We start from the raw sequence: 14,165 nt of genomic DNA on the forward strand, positions 1-14,165 counted from the left end.
AAGCTCCATTCATGGTAAGTGCCCAAAACAGGTGTAACATTTTTTTTATCTTTTATACCATATTTTTACTGTACTTTTCTATGTTTAGATACATAAATACTTACCATTGTGTTACAATTGCCTACAGTATTCAATACAGTAACATGCTGTACAGGTTTGTAGCCTTGGAGCAATAGGCTATACCATCCAGGTTTATGCAAGTACACTCTCTGATGTTCGCACAATGATGACATCGCTTAACGATGCATTTCTCAGAACGTAACCCATCGTTAAGTGGTGCATGACTGTATGTATATATATATATATATATATATATATATATATATATATATATATATATATATATATATATATATATATATATATATATATATTTTTTTTTTTTTACGAATTCGCGCCCGCCATGTGCGATTGGCCGCTCGACTCGAATGGCAGCCGCCTCGTCCACCGGAACGGACAATTCTGTCGTGACCCTCTCGGACCAACGCCGGGAGCTAGTCACGGGTGGGCCTTTCGACCGAACCACAATCGTGCCAATCGGCCACCCGTGTAGGATAGGGTTCTTTGCCAAACTCGACCTCCCTAAGTACCCACGCGGATGGTTAACTGGGCGATCGTACCTCGCCACAGGTCGACTCTGGACATGAGCCGCTTGGGCGGCCCGTTCCGTACTATCGGGATAACCGAGCGGTGTTATCGTCGACCTGGACGGTTCAGGTTAATTACCAGGATGTTGAACCCACTACGAACCCCTTACGTGATGAAAGATGGAAATTCAAATGAAGGAAAGGACGCAGCGAAACGGGGAACAAGTTCACACAAGCTTGTTTAATTGCACATGCAGACCAGCACGGAAGGCACGTATGCAGTCACAATCATCATGTACAATAAAGCAAAAGCAAGTCAAGAAATGGCACGTATACATAATCACAGGCAAAAGAGATGTCCCGACTAAACCCGACACACGGCAACACTTAACCAGTTTTACTTCAAGGACAGGCGCCACCCACAGTCATTTACACGAACCCAAAGGAAAAGAGAAAGTTGCGACTTCCCTGCACGCGTCGTCCAGCGTCGCGTCCTTGACCTCGAATCCCAGCCTCCCCCGATGTGGTCTGCAACTCGCACCTCGCGCCGGCATGTGTAGCCGCTCCGCGCCACGAACGGGGCTTCCGGCACTATCTCAGCATGGATTGCGGGGGAGGGGAAATTGTTGACGCTCGGGCTCGAAGGGGAGAATGGTGGATGCTCCGTCCCGCCAACGCAGTCTCGGGACCGTGGGCTGATCATTCCGGCACCTGGAAAAAGGCTCGCCCTCTGCCGATGTAGACGGCGACAAGGCCCAGGACGAGGATGCGCCGACTCGACTCCCTCCAGCTGGACTCGTCGGAAAACTTTGAAGAACTCGTAGACGAACGAACCACCAACAGCAACAACCACACTGCAGAGGAGCGCAGAGGAAGAGAGAGCTAGCCCCGCCCGTGTCCGTCCTTTATAGCGCAGGGCTCCGCCCTTCGCTCCGCCCCGTTTTCGGCTCCACCCTCCTTCAAGAAGGTTTTCGAAAAGGGGCGTTCCCTCACCCCGACCGCCTCACGCTGTTCATTCACCAATCGGCGGCGAGCTGCCCTTCCCCCTTCCCTCACACCAAGCGCAGGGAAGAATGGCGGGAAAAGCCCACGAGCATCGTTGGTGGTTTTTGTTTGTTTGAAATAAATGATAGAACAGAAAAATGGCTAACTCAAAGCGTCGCAGCCCGAATGGATCACATAAATTCCCTCTATACAACGGGTTTGGGCTAACTCCACATGTACCTACAGAGATATCTCACCTGAGGGCCCTTTATGGTGTAATGCGAATTTCCACAGCCGTAACACTACCCCCTCCCCTTTTTACAGACTCGTCCCGAGTCGTCAAATTTTCGTGTTTTACGTTTTACCTTTGTTTTTACCCCTAGTACGTTTTACCTTTGGATCCCTGAGTGCGACATTCAGTGTATTCGTGTCCCCAAAATGAATAACCTGAGGGCTGAGTAACTAACTAAACAAACCCACTCATTCAGACGACTTAAATAAAATTGCCGGCACTAAGACATACATGCCGTGGGCGCACTCATATTTACAGTACAACTAGACATAAATTTTACACTAAACCATGGCCCAGGATCAATGGACTCTGCAGGCAGAACAACAAAAGTCAACCAGTGCACAGGCCACCACTGCAGGCCCGTGTTGTAGCTGCAAACAGGACAGTTCTTGCAGCTTGCAAACTGTTACTTTCACGATGATGCCAGCACGCATGGAAATGAACAGGGGGGGGGGGGCAAATGCAAAACGGAACGGGGCAAAATGGACGAGGGCAGTAGGCATGGCATGGCAAAGGTGGACAGGCAAGGCATGGCATGACAAAGCCGCTGTTGCAAACACAGCCGGCAGATGAGCTGGCCGGTACAGGCCTTGACGTAAACACAGCCAGCAGACGATCGACCGGCACAGGCCTTGCAGTAAAAACAGCTGGCAGTGGAGCTGACCGGCACAGGCCTTGAAGTAACACAGCCAGCCGATGAAGTTGGCCAGCCTTTTCCTTGAGATGGAGGTTGGTGGAGGGAGTGCGGTGGTGCTGGCCACTCAGAAGGCGGGCTCGGACCTACCTACTGTCTCCCTCCCACCTATCACCTTTGCCTGTCCACTGTACCTCCCCACTCCCTTAATTTGTAAAAAACCAATTTAGCCCCAACTTTTTTTTTTTATCTTTCCCCACTATTATTCGTCCCCTAACCCCCTTTACTGTCCTTGTTCGGCTAACCTATCGTCTTCCTTGCCTACTCCCAACCCCTACGTTCCCTTCCCGGAGGGGAATAAGAGAGAGCTAGCGTCCTGTGTCGAGGCCCAACAAATCGAAGCAGGCATATTACACAGGCAGCCGCCTGTGAGAAACTCACCACCAACACTGACCGCGCCATGCGCGCCCTTCATTCAAATCTGCGTAGTAATTTACAATGGCCTCTCACCTTGCTCAACCTTTGCTCACCAAAAGCTCACCACCTCGACCACCAATGTCTCCCGCATACGGGAAAAATCACCCCGCACCTCCACACACCTCTGCACCGATACAATTCGCCACCAAACAGGGGCGTGCTGCGCGGCCCAGGCTCCTCAGACTGAGTGGCGTGGGGACGGGCCATGCGCGTTAACAGCACCAACCGCATCTTGCCGGGTATGCCCCAAATGGGCATGCGGGACCAACACGATCCTCATCCAGTTGCCAGAACACGGCCGGGGATTTCAGTGCAAGGCTTCGGGCCGTGTTGCACCGGATGTGTGAATGAGACTGCTTCTGGCTCCAGGAGCCTGGTAGGCCATGCCGGGACCCAATAGGGGAGCATGCTTTGGGTGACGGCACATTGTTTCAGGTCGTCACCCCACCCTTCGCCCGGGGCTTATAAAAGTCAGATCTCAAAGCCGTCTGCCCTCTCTCTCTCTCTCTCTCTCTGCTCTTCTCCGCCTGCCTGCCTCACCCACGTCTTCACCTTCGCCTGGTTGCCTTGCCCCCTCCTTCACATTTCTGCTCCTCCCTCTCTTCACTGCACCTCATTGTCTGCCTGTTGCTGCATTTGCACTCTGGGTTGGTGTGCGACAGACGTTTTTCTGGACCAATGTGGAGCACACATTTCCATGAGCTCAGGAAAAACAATAACACGCCGACTCTTAAAGTGTGATTGCTCAAGCGGAGCGTCACCCGAAGCATACTGGGTTGCATTGGTCGGCCAACCGCACCAGGTATTGAAAGGCTGTTAGTCCTCATCTGCTCTCCTTCCTTCTGGCTATATAATCTTCATCGTGTGTGTGTGTGTGTGTGTATGTATGTGATGGCATCTGTCGTAGCATAAGCTAAGATTGTGCAAGATATAACAGGATAAGTCTGCTCTGTGCCTGCTTTTGTAAATTGCTTGCCTTTTGTCGCACCTCACAAATTCCTTGCTATCTCTGCTGTGCATCTATCTATAATTCCAGCAATCTCCGTGTGTGTGTCTGTCTGTGACCGCTGTTTCTCCACAACCACTGGTCCGATCTAATTGAAACTTGCCAGGTATATTGCTGGGGACCTGAGTATGTGCCTTTTCAAGGTTTGATATTAATCGGACAAGTGGTTCCCAAGTGATGGCTATTTATTTACCAAACCAATGACAGGACACGTTGCGTAGGCGTGGCCGATGGGGAAAGGGCACCATTTAGTTACCAATGACATGACACATTGCTTGGCATTTTGCACCCTCAGTATCTATCTTCTATCTATCTATAATTCCAGCAATCTCTGTTTGTTTGCCTTTCAAAAGGTTTGAAATTAATCGGACAAGTGGTTCCCAAGTTATGGCCAAGTTAGAGCGCCTTCCCCATTACGGGTTACAACGTACGGACTTCCGGATGGTGATAACTTACTGCATTCTAATAATTTCTCGATTTCTTATGCGCATTTATAGATAAACACAATGCCCCAATCCAGTCGTCGTTTACGAGAGCGAAGAAACGGACTCTGTGCTTGTTGTTTCTGGCATGCGGTTTGAAAGTTTTTTTTATTTTTTGCACGTACGGGCACATGAGAGCAAAGGAACGGCCTGTGTGGTTGTTGTTTCTGGCACGCGGTTTTGAAAGTTTTTTTTGTTGTTTTTTTGCAAGTACGGCCACGCACGTATGTATGGGCACGCACATACGGCCACGTACATACAGGCACGCATGAGGAATAATAAACCCCATTTACTGTGCCAAATACCTTTCCTCTCCAAAATGTATATAAAGGCTTTGTATAGAAATGTTCCCAGCTCATTTTCGTCTTTTCCTTCATTGGTCCAGCATTGTCTGTATGTTAGCTTAGCTAGGACGTTATCCCCCAATGACCTGTTTTCTAGTACGTCCTTGGGCAGTTACGCTCGGCTACATCTGATCCGGTAAGGTGATCCGGTTTGAACAAGGCATACCGAGGGCGTGTCCCCCGGTAATTAGATCACGTGACCATTAGGGAAGTGGTATCCAGTACCACTGAGGACCTCGTCATGTGGTTGAGTTATTGGCATTCACAGTCGATTCGCGACCTGCCATGTCATGGAATTATCCATGTGTGACGGCCTGCGATTCCGGAGAGTCTGGTGGGAACCTGAGGTAGCTTCTTCCCCCCCCCTCCCCCTTCGTGGTCTTCTCGCCCCGACCTTGGGTTCGCAACAATATATACACAGAGACAGACAGACAGGCAGACAGACAGAGAGAGACACACACACACACAGACAGAGAGAGACCCACACACAGAATGACAGGCAGAGAGAGACACAGACAGGCCATACAGACAGACAGACCGACAGACACACACAGACAGAGAGAGACCCACACACAGAATGACAGGCAGAGAGAGAGAAACAGACAGGCCATACAGACACAGACAGACAGAGACACACACAGACAGACAGACAGAGACACACACAGACAGACAGAGACACACACAGACAGACAGAGACACACACAGACAGACAGAGACACACACAGACAGAGACACACAGACAGACAGACAGAGACACACACAGACAGACAGACAGAGACACACACAGACAGACAGACGGAGACACACACAGACAGACACACGGAGACACACACAGACAGACACACAGATAGACAGACAGAGAGACAGACAGACAGGGACACACAGAGAGACAGACACACACAGACAGACAGAGAGAAACACACACACAGACAGAGAAACATACACACAGACTGACAGGCAGAGAGACACACAGACAGACAGACAGACAGAGACACACACAGACAGAGACACACACAGACAGAGACACACACAGACAGACAGACAGAGACACACACAGACAGACAGACAGAGACACACACAGACAGACAGACAGAGACACACACAGACAGACAGACAGAGACACACACAGACAGACAGACAGAGACACACACAGACAGACAGACAGAGACACACAGATAGACAGACAGAGATACACACAAACACAGACAGAGAGACACTCACTGACAGAGGGAGGGAGGGAGGGAGGGAGGGAGAGAGAGAGAGAGAGAGAGAGAGAGAGAGAGAGAGAGAGAGAGAGAGAGAGAGAGAGAGAGACACAGAGAGAGAGAGAGAGAGAGAGAGAGACACAGAGAGAGACAGAGAGAGACAGAGAGAGACAGAGAGAGACAGAGAGAGACAGAGAGAGACAGAGAGACAGAGAGAGACAGAGAGAGAGACAGAGAGAGAGACAGAGAGAGAGACAGAGAGAGAGACAGAGAGAGAGACAGAGAGAGAGACAGAGAGAGAGACAGAGAGAGAGACAGAGAGAGAGACAGAGAGAGAGACAGAGAGAGAGACAGAGAGAGAGACAGAGAGAGAGAGAGACACACAGACAGACACAGAGATAGACAGATGGAGATACAGACAGACAAAGAGAAACACTGAGAGAGAGACAGACAGCGACAGAGAGACAGAGAGACAGAGAGAGCGACAGATAGAGAGGCAGACAGAGACAGACAGAGAGAGAGAGCAATAGAGAGAGACACAGAGAGCGAGGGCGACGGAGAGAGAGCGACAGAGAGAGAGAGAGAGAGAGAGAGAGAGAGAGAGAGAGAGAGAGAGAGAGAGAGAGAGAGAGAGAGAGAGAGACGGAGAGAGAGGGAGAGAGAGGGAGAGAGACGGAGAGAGACGGAGAGAGACGGAGAGAGACGGAGAGAGACGGAGAGAGACGGAGAGAGACGGAGAGAGACAGAGAGAGACAGAGAGACAGAGAGAGCGACACAGAGGGACAGATCTGACATACATGTCCTGTTTCCGTTTACGAATTAATCCGACCTAATTGCATTATCACTCTGTAAAATGTCAGCTTTGAGATTAATTCCAGGCACTAAGCACACTTCACCTTTATAAAATACTATTTTTTATATTTTTATTTGAGCTCACTTCTTCATTTATTTCCACTAACAAGTTGCCTGTGCCCGCATGGGTTTCTAAATGGGGTAGGAATGCAAATGGCATTATCCGTCATCTCATCGAGCCGGCAAGCTTGGAGCAACAATTCACATTCATTTCCACATCTGATTTAATTTAAAAGTTCTAATGGCGGTGAGGTGCTCCATTTTGGATGTTTGTTTGATATATTTAGTTTTTTGATGTCTGGGGTCCATAATAAAAATGTGTGTTATTGTCAAAGCCAGTGATCAATTGCATATTAATAGTGGAATATCCCACTTCATCATTTAAGAAGTCCATCGTACTTTTTTACTTTCTCACTTCAATGTATACCCAAGCAAATTCTTCTGATTATACTCCTGCTTCATTTTCTGTTGCATAGATGAATGTTTAAGAATTCCTTCAAACGTCAATAAACAAAGGAGCTTGCTATACGATGGAACAGAAATGTAAATTTAATCAAACACCATTATATAAAATGCAATGAAAGTAAAAAGTTATTTCTTATTTCCTCCATTCAAACAGCACTTGCACTTTCATTCAAAACCATGTTAACCTTATCCAAAAAGCACTAAGAAATCAATGTTAAAAGTTATTGAATCAGACTTTGCTTCTTGAATTCACTTCTGACTGCAAGAAGTCTACGAGCTTTTTCGTAATAGCTCAAGGATGTGTTCCTCCTAAACTGTAACTGTACTTGTTTACAAAATTATATTTTATCTGTGAATGCTGTTTCAATGGACAACTTGGTAGTTTTTAAAACCAAAAGATCTTTTCAATGCAGGTTGCTCTTATCAGCATTTATTAGTGTGCATGAACATCGCTCGTGGCCTCATTGGTGGAAGACTGTTGTGCTGCACTGTAAAGGCTCTCTTTCCTTCAATCTAAGATTTATCTCGATCTCAATCTTTGGTTTTGAAGTTTTTCTCCTTGGAATAATGATTTTGGGTTTTAAAACCACAGTGATCAGCAAAAAACTTGATGCATCCTTATTTTTAGTTGCTTTAATTAAATAAATAAATTTGGTTCAACAAAGGAATTGAGTAATGTTATTTGAGAGAAATGCACTGATTGACATCTACTTAAGTAAACTCATCGATCAAATTATACCTTTGCTTTTAGGTGGAATCCCAGGAAGGCATCAACATCTTCTCGACTCGGTTTATTCCCACCAACACATCTCTGACCAACACCAGGACTCACGACATGATCAGTGAGAAAAAAATCTTCAAAGCACAGTTTGAGTGTTTCCAAAAGATGAAAGAAGATCTACCACCAGACAAAGAAGGTAATTGACTCAAAATCGTAACATGATTGTTTTTTAATGTTTATATTTTTGTTACAAAAATATGTTTAGGAAGGAAATACTTGCATGCAGCACAATGACTGAGTGAATTAAAATGAATGCTAAATTCAGTCAGATTAGTTTTATTGTTGAGGTTTCTAACTTTGCTTCAGCTGTAAAAATAAAAACGAAAAAAAAACAAAGTGTAATAATTGAAAAATACTCACGCAAGGATATGCAGACACTGAAGGAGTCCATTCGGCACATCATACCACATTCACACTCCTGAAACTTCATATCAACAAGGTAAAACAGCGGCGGGATACCATGGGGGGAGGGGGTGGGTGGGAGAAAGATGGAGGTGGAGAGCTATGGAGAGAGGATAAAATTTGAAGGGGGAAGAGGAATAATGTGGGGTGGGGGGTAGGAATGCATATAACAGACAGAAAACCACCCTCGACAACACATGTAATTCTGAAAATATTTATATATATATATATATATATTTTAAATCTATATATACACATATACATATACATATACATATACAACATACATATTAGGGTGGTCCAAAAACAGCAAAAAAAAAAAATCAGATGTTGTCTTCACAAGCTTTAAATTATTCTACTATGATTCAATAACGCGCATAAAAAAATTTAAGTTGATCGGAGGTGATTTAGAGGTCGCTACATATGACAACTTTTAGTTTCATGAGTTGGTTAAATTGGGGTATGGTCAGGTCCGATTACAGGTACTTCTGGATGTCCGAGGTGGAAATGGAGTGCATTTTCGAACTCTATGGGGTCGATTTACTCTAAGAAATGACTGCACCGACATTGAATTCACTACCATTTCAAAAATATGACCTAAAACAAGATTTATCATTACTGGAGTTGAGTAACTAATCCTACTCATTTCGATATTTTCTAATGTATAATTAATTTGTTGTCCGTCTAAACATTTCTTCGAGTCAATCGACCCCACTGAGTTCGAAAATGCAGTCCATTTTCACCTAGGAAGTTCAGAAGTGTACAGATTCGCATCTCACCATACCCTAATTTTTCAATCAATGGAATTACAAACTATTAGAATATTTCATCTCATTTACCAAATACCACTCTTATCTCCACCTCTATTGCTGTCTCCACTCCTGCCTGAACTTATTTATAGCCGGCCCAACATCCAGTGTTTTCGATTCAATGATTCACAAAAAATATGTTAGTTATTTATTTAGTTATTGTATTAAATTAGGGTATGGCGAGATGCGAATTCGTACACTTCTGAACTTCCTAGGTGAAAATGGACTGCATTTTCGAACTCAGTGGGGTCGATTTACTCTAAGAAATGTTTAGACGGACAACAAATTAATTATACATTAGAAAATATCGAAATGAGTAGGATTAGTTACTCAACTCCAGTAATGATAAATCTTGTTTTAGGTCATATTTTCGAAATAGTAGTGAATTCAATGTCGGTGCAGTCATTTCTTAGAGTAAATTGACCCCATAGAGTTTGAAAATGCACTCCATTTCTACCTTGGACATCCAGAAGTACCCGTAATCATACCTGAACATACCACAATTTATTCAAGTCATGAGACTAAAAGTCATCATATGGAGCGACCTCTAAATCATCTCCGATCAAGCCAAAAAAATGAATGCGCGTTATTGGATCATATTAGAATAATTTAAGCTTGTGGAGCAACATTCTATTTTTTTCGACTTCTTTGGACCACCCGAATACATATATACATACACGAGTGGGGTATGCTTACACATCGTGTAAGTGTAAGCATACAAACCATGTTTCCCCATTGTCTTGGGTCGCTCACCTGCATTTCATTTTTCATTTATGTTTCCGGGTTGTCCGTCCGTTCGTCCGTCCGGATTTTTAGACCATGTGGAGGGACTCGGTATTACCTTCAGAAAATGATTTTCGTTGTGCAGATCACAAATCTAGATGAAATTCGGCATACTTAAAGAATTTTAGACGCTGAGTCCAAATCCACTTGTTTCCACGTCGAGGATGTGACACAATTGGTCATTTTTGGCAATTAAAGATACACCGAACATTAAAGCACGATTTTGACACAGAAATGAAGAATCAAGGAGAGTGATATGTACATCAAAGAAAACTCTTGTGAGGTCTTAAAATGATACAATATGTTTATGCAGAGCCCTATTCACTGTTATTAAAGATGTTTATAATTAAAGGTCATAAACCGAAGCAGATACATATTTTTACCGGCCGAAAACGTCTGGACCGACCAGACAGGCCTTCGAGTTGACCAAGGCAACTTTTTGCTTAAAAGGCAGCCACACTGGCTATTAAAGGTAGTTACATTGACTATTAAAGACAGTTACAGTGCCTATTAAAGACAGTTACATTGGCTATTACGGATTAAATCAAAGACAAAGACACTGCGCGACTCAGTCTGATGAAAAGTAGAACCGCCACAAGAAGATTACTGTCTTAGAACGCCAGTATTTCTTGCTCTGAAGCAGTTGCTGAACTAGGCTCTTGACTGCTGTTATTACAAAACTCAAGTCCACTATTACATGCTAACCAATCTGAATACTACTGTGTAGTAGATTACCACAGCAAAAGCAGTGTGACACCCGCATTCACAGTTCGTCATCGGAATCATCGTTAGTTCTGCTTTCATCATCCATAAGTTCCATTTCTGCACGGGTCTGTTCATCGTTGGCGCAGTTTTGACACCCACAGCACTCTGCGCAGGACAGTCCTTTTGACCGGCAAGAACACTGGTTGGTCTCGCATTTCGTCTTCTTACAATTACATTTCGTCGCCTCTAACAGTTCCTTCGGCGCTGGTGGTTTGTTCAGCCAGTGAACAATCAGTGCTCCATTGCGTTCCATCCATCCGTGAAATGTAGGAGAAGGGGCTCCTATAAACCTCTCAGTCGCGCGGTGGTGGATTGCAGACTGATAGTTCACTCTTTTGCAATGCAGCATCAGAGCGTCACTTGTAGGTGGCAACTTCTGTTCTCCCAGCGACTGGCTGCAGAATAGCTTGTAGCGAGCCTCATCCACACTCTTCATGGTCGGCTGATTGAACATGGCGCAGACGAATTGTTCCAGGTTGTGAATGATATTCTGATCTAGCGTGAATTCTCGACTAATGCTCCCGAAACACGTGATGAGATGGGGACGCTTCATCATCAAGTCGAATGGCCTTGTTTTGCCCTTACCATGGAATGCACTGGTGGTATCACTTCCCATAAAATTGTGCAAACCTATCAACGCATCGCAGACAGAACTTTCTAGGGCATTACTCAGCTTCCTAATGTCAACGACGATAATGTCATTGGGACTTCCTTTGACCAGATGGAAATTTCGTGCCCGAATCGACTTTGAGTGAGCCAATGCCAACACAAACACATCGGTGTCGAAACTCTCTATGCGCACCGACTCTTCATTCTGTCCCGCGTGAGTGGCATGTAGCAGGAGCTTCGTGTCAGCTTCGTCATGGTCACATTCAAGTTCAGGTACTGACGACACAGTCATGACACCATTCGATGCCTTGATTTTCTCACATTTGCCGGCATGACTGACGTACAACAGCATGTCACCCAGTTTTAATGGAGAGATGTTTCTCGTCCACGATTTGACGATGAACTCTATCAACGCCTCCTTGTTGACTCCGCTCAGGAGATAATTGGCCCACTGTTTGGGAAGGGCTTGATCACGTCCGTAGATGGTTCGCACCTGAAGATCGCCCGCCCTGCCCGCTCGCCTGGCGTGCTCCAGGCACTTGATGCTGATACTTGGGTAATTAACAAACACCACGTCCAGTCTCGAAGATTGGTTATGTCGTGCTTTGGCCACTACGATGTTCAGCACCATCTCTTCCAGTTTGCCGAAATTGTTCTGCAGTGAACCAGCCTTTATCGCCTGAATAATGGCCATTCCATCCACAATTGTTGCACCTTGGATAGGCCGAGCGTCCACACGGCAATCGGGCCACAGTTTCAGTATATGGTTGTGGAGTTTGGCTTTGTCCGTCTTAGCAATCGAACCATCACCGGATGCCAGCGGGAAAGATATGTTCGCCAGTGGGTATGCGAGCAGATCGTGGAGTGTTACATTGCTTTACTCGCCAATCAACAGCAGTCATGTGAAAAGACGACGTTCATTCGCAATTTCAACCTTCGGCGTCTGCTGGTGGGGAGTCGCCGACTTGCCTCGCGCCTTCAAGAAAGTTGCCAATTTGGCCTTCGAAATCAGACTGAAGAATGGGACCTCACCCGAGAGAAGCCGATCACGCATGAATTGCATGACAGCATTCTCTCCCTTGACATACGCATTCATCAAGTCCGCGGAAGTGGCTGGCGGTGCGATGACACCTGAACTAATATTGACGAGTTCAAGGTGAGCGCCGGAGAAAGGGTTAATCATTTGAAGTACTGTGTCCATCACTTGTACCACCACTGCTTCGTTCTTCTTCGAGCTCGACACATCCAAATCCTTTCTCGTTCGGGGCTGGTTGTGGATACCTGCCATGGACTCACATTTCCTTGCGATTTCCACACGTGCTGGTTGGGACAGGATCCACTTCTTCACAGCTGTGCTTTTCTGAGTGTAACCAATGAAGCCTCCACTGGTCTTGCTGTCCCTATTTAAAGTCTGCTCTATGATCTGATCACACGCAACACTACTAAATCCATAACGAGTATGCCGTTGGGCAGTCCATTTGCCGTCCATGAACGCTTGATAGGTGTCTGGGTGGGAGTGCTCTCGCCCGGCCATTTCCAGCCAGTAAACGGGTAAGTACCTTGCATAGTTTAGGTGATCGTACGCAAAGTACCAGGGCATTGACGCTCTCGTGATCGCAAGGTGTTTCGGCCAGTTCGAAGTACGAGTTGCCCATATAAGCTCTAATGCTAGCTCCACCATTTCCAAGTAAGGCCATGTAATGTCCACACTTTGGTGTTTGTTCAGGTCATCCCTCACCATGAGTGCTCCTGAGTATAGAACATGTAAATTGAGGTCTGAGTCACCCTGCTGTGGACCCTGGCCGGCTTCATCCTCTGTAGTTGACTCTGTTTCTGTTGTCGAGCTACTGTCTACAACAGCAGCCTGAGCAATAGAACCAATATCAATGTCCTTCATGTGCACCACTTCGCTCTCAGACATTTTTGGTGGACGATAGAAAATCATGTCTGGGTACCGTTGCTGCAGTCTTTTCTTCAATCTTGTTGCCTGGTAGTTGGCCTTATCCTGACCTTCGCATACTCTGAGTAGGTCATTGAACATCTCACACAACTTCTTCATATGTATCGTTTGCTTTCCATCAATGAGTCGTACCTGGATTACTTTATCACAGAAAATGTCAAATGTTGAGTCATAGTTCACTTTCTGAGTTTGGAGTTTACTTTCACTCTGTCTGTGGTATGTGTCATTCACATACTCATAATAACATTTATGGTGATAACAAACTGACAGCGCCACACAGTCTTTATCCTTTATAGTTGTCAATATTCTCACATCACGTTCATCTCTCCTCTGCTCAGCAGTTTCCCTCAGCTTTCCTCCATCCTGTGTTTCTGCCAGGGACAACTGATCACGTTGAGATTTTCCTTTGACATGGATGAATTTGTCTTTTTTCTGGCATATCACACAAATTATTGGCAGTACACCAGCTGATTTGCCAGCCACCCTTTCTACAGAGGTTCTGAGTGATTTTCTACGTATTTTGTGGTATGAGTGGTCCTCTTCTTCGAGTCCGCCCACCACCTCACTGGCTCTAGCAGAAACTGCAGTCGTGCTGGCTTCTGATTTCCTTTTCCTGGCTTCAGTGCGTTTTATATGATACTTGTTACAAAACTACGCATAGCAGAACCGGTGACAGCCGGCATCCGCAGGAGGATCAGTCATTGGAAGCAGTTTCATAATTTGATCAG

The 14,165-nt window shown here is 45.7% G+C and overlaps 2 protein-coding genes across 11 annotated transcripts in view; one reads left to right on the forward strand and one right to left on the reverse strand.

Moving 5' to 3' along the window:
* Positions 1 to 14,165, forward strand: part of LOC147029502 (calcitonin gene-related peptide type 1 receptor-like) — a 170,165-nt gene that overhangs the window by 70,858 nt on the left and 85,142 nt on the right. For 8 of the 10 annotated variants that reach the window (XM_085872565.1, XM_085872560.1, XM_085872562.1 and 5 more), the window contains one exon: positions 8,080 to 8,245. In XM_085872565.1, coding sequence (XP_085728691.1) covers positions 8,080 to 8,245 — 166 coding nt within the window. Of the gene's footprint in view, positions 15 to 8,079; positions 8,246 to 14,165 lie in introns of those variants that run through there. The other 2 variants (XM_085872567.1, XM_085872570.1) reach the window with 2 other exon arrangements.
* LOC147029503 (uncharacterized) overlaps positions 1 to 14,165 on the reverse strand; it is a 188,977-nt gene that overhangs the window by 37,691 nt on the left and 137,121 nt on the right. The window lies entirely within an intron of this gene.

This window comes from Eptatretus burgeri, chromosome 3, assembly GCF_056783735.1.
Source record: "Eptatretus burgeri isolate ZD-2024b chromosome 3, Ebu_testis_v1, whole genome shotgun sequence".
NCBI classification, from domain to species: domain Eukaryota; kingdom Metazoa; phylum Chordata; class Myxini; order Myxiniformes; family Myxinidae; genus Eptatretus; species Eptatretus burgeri.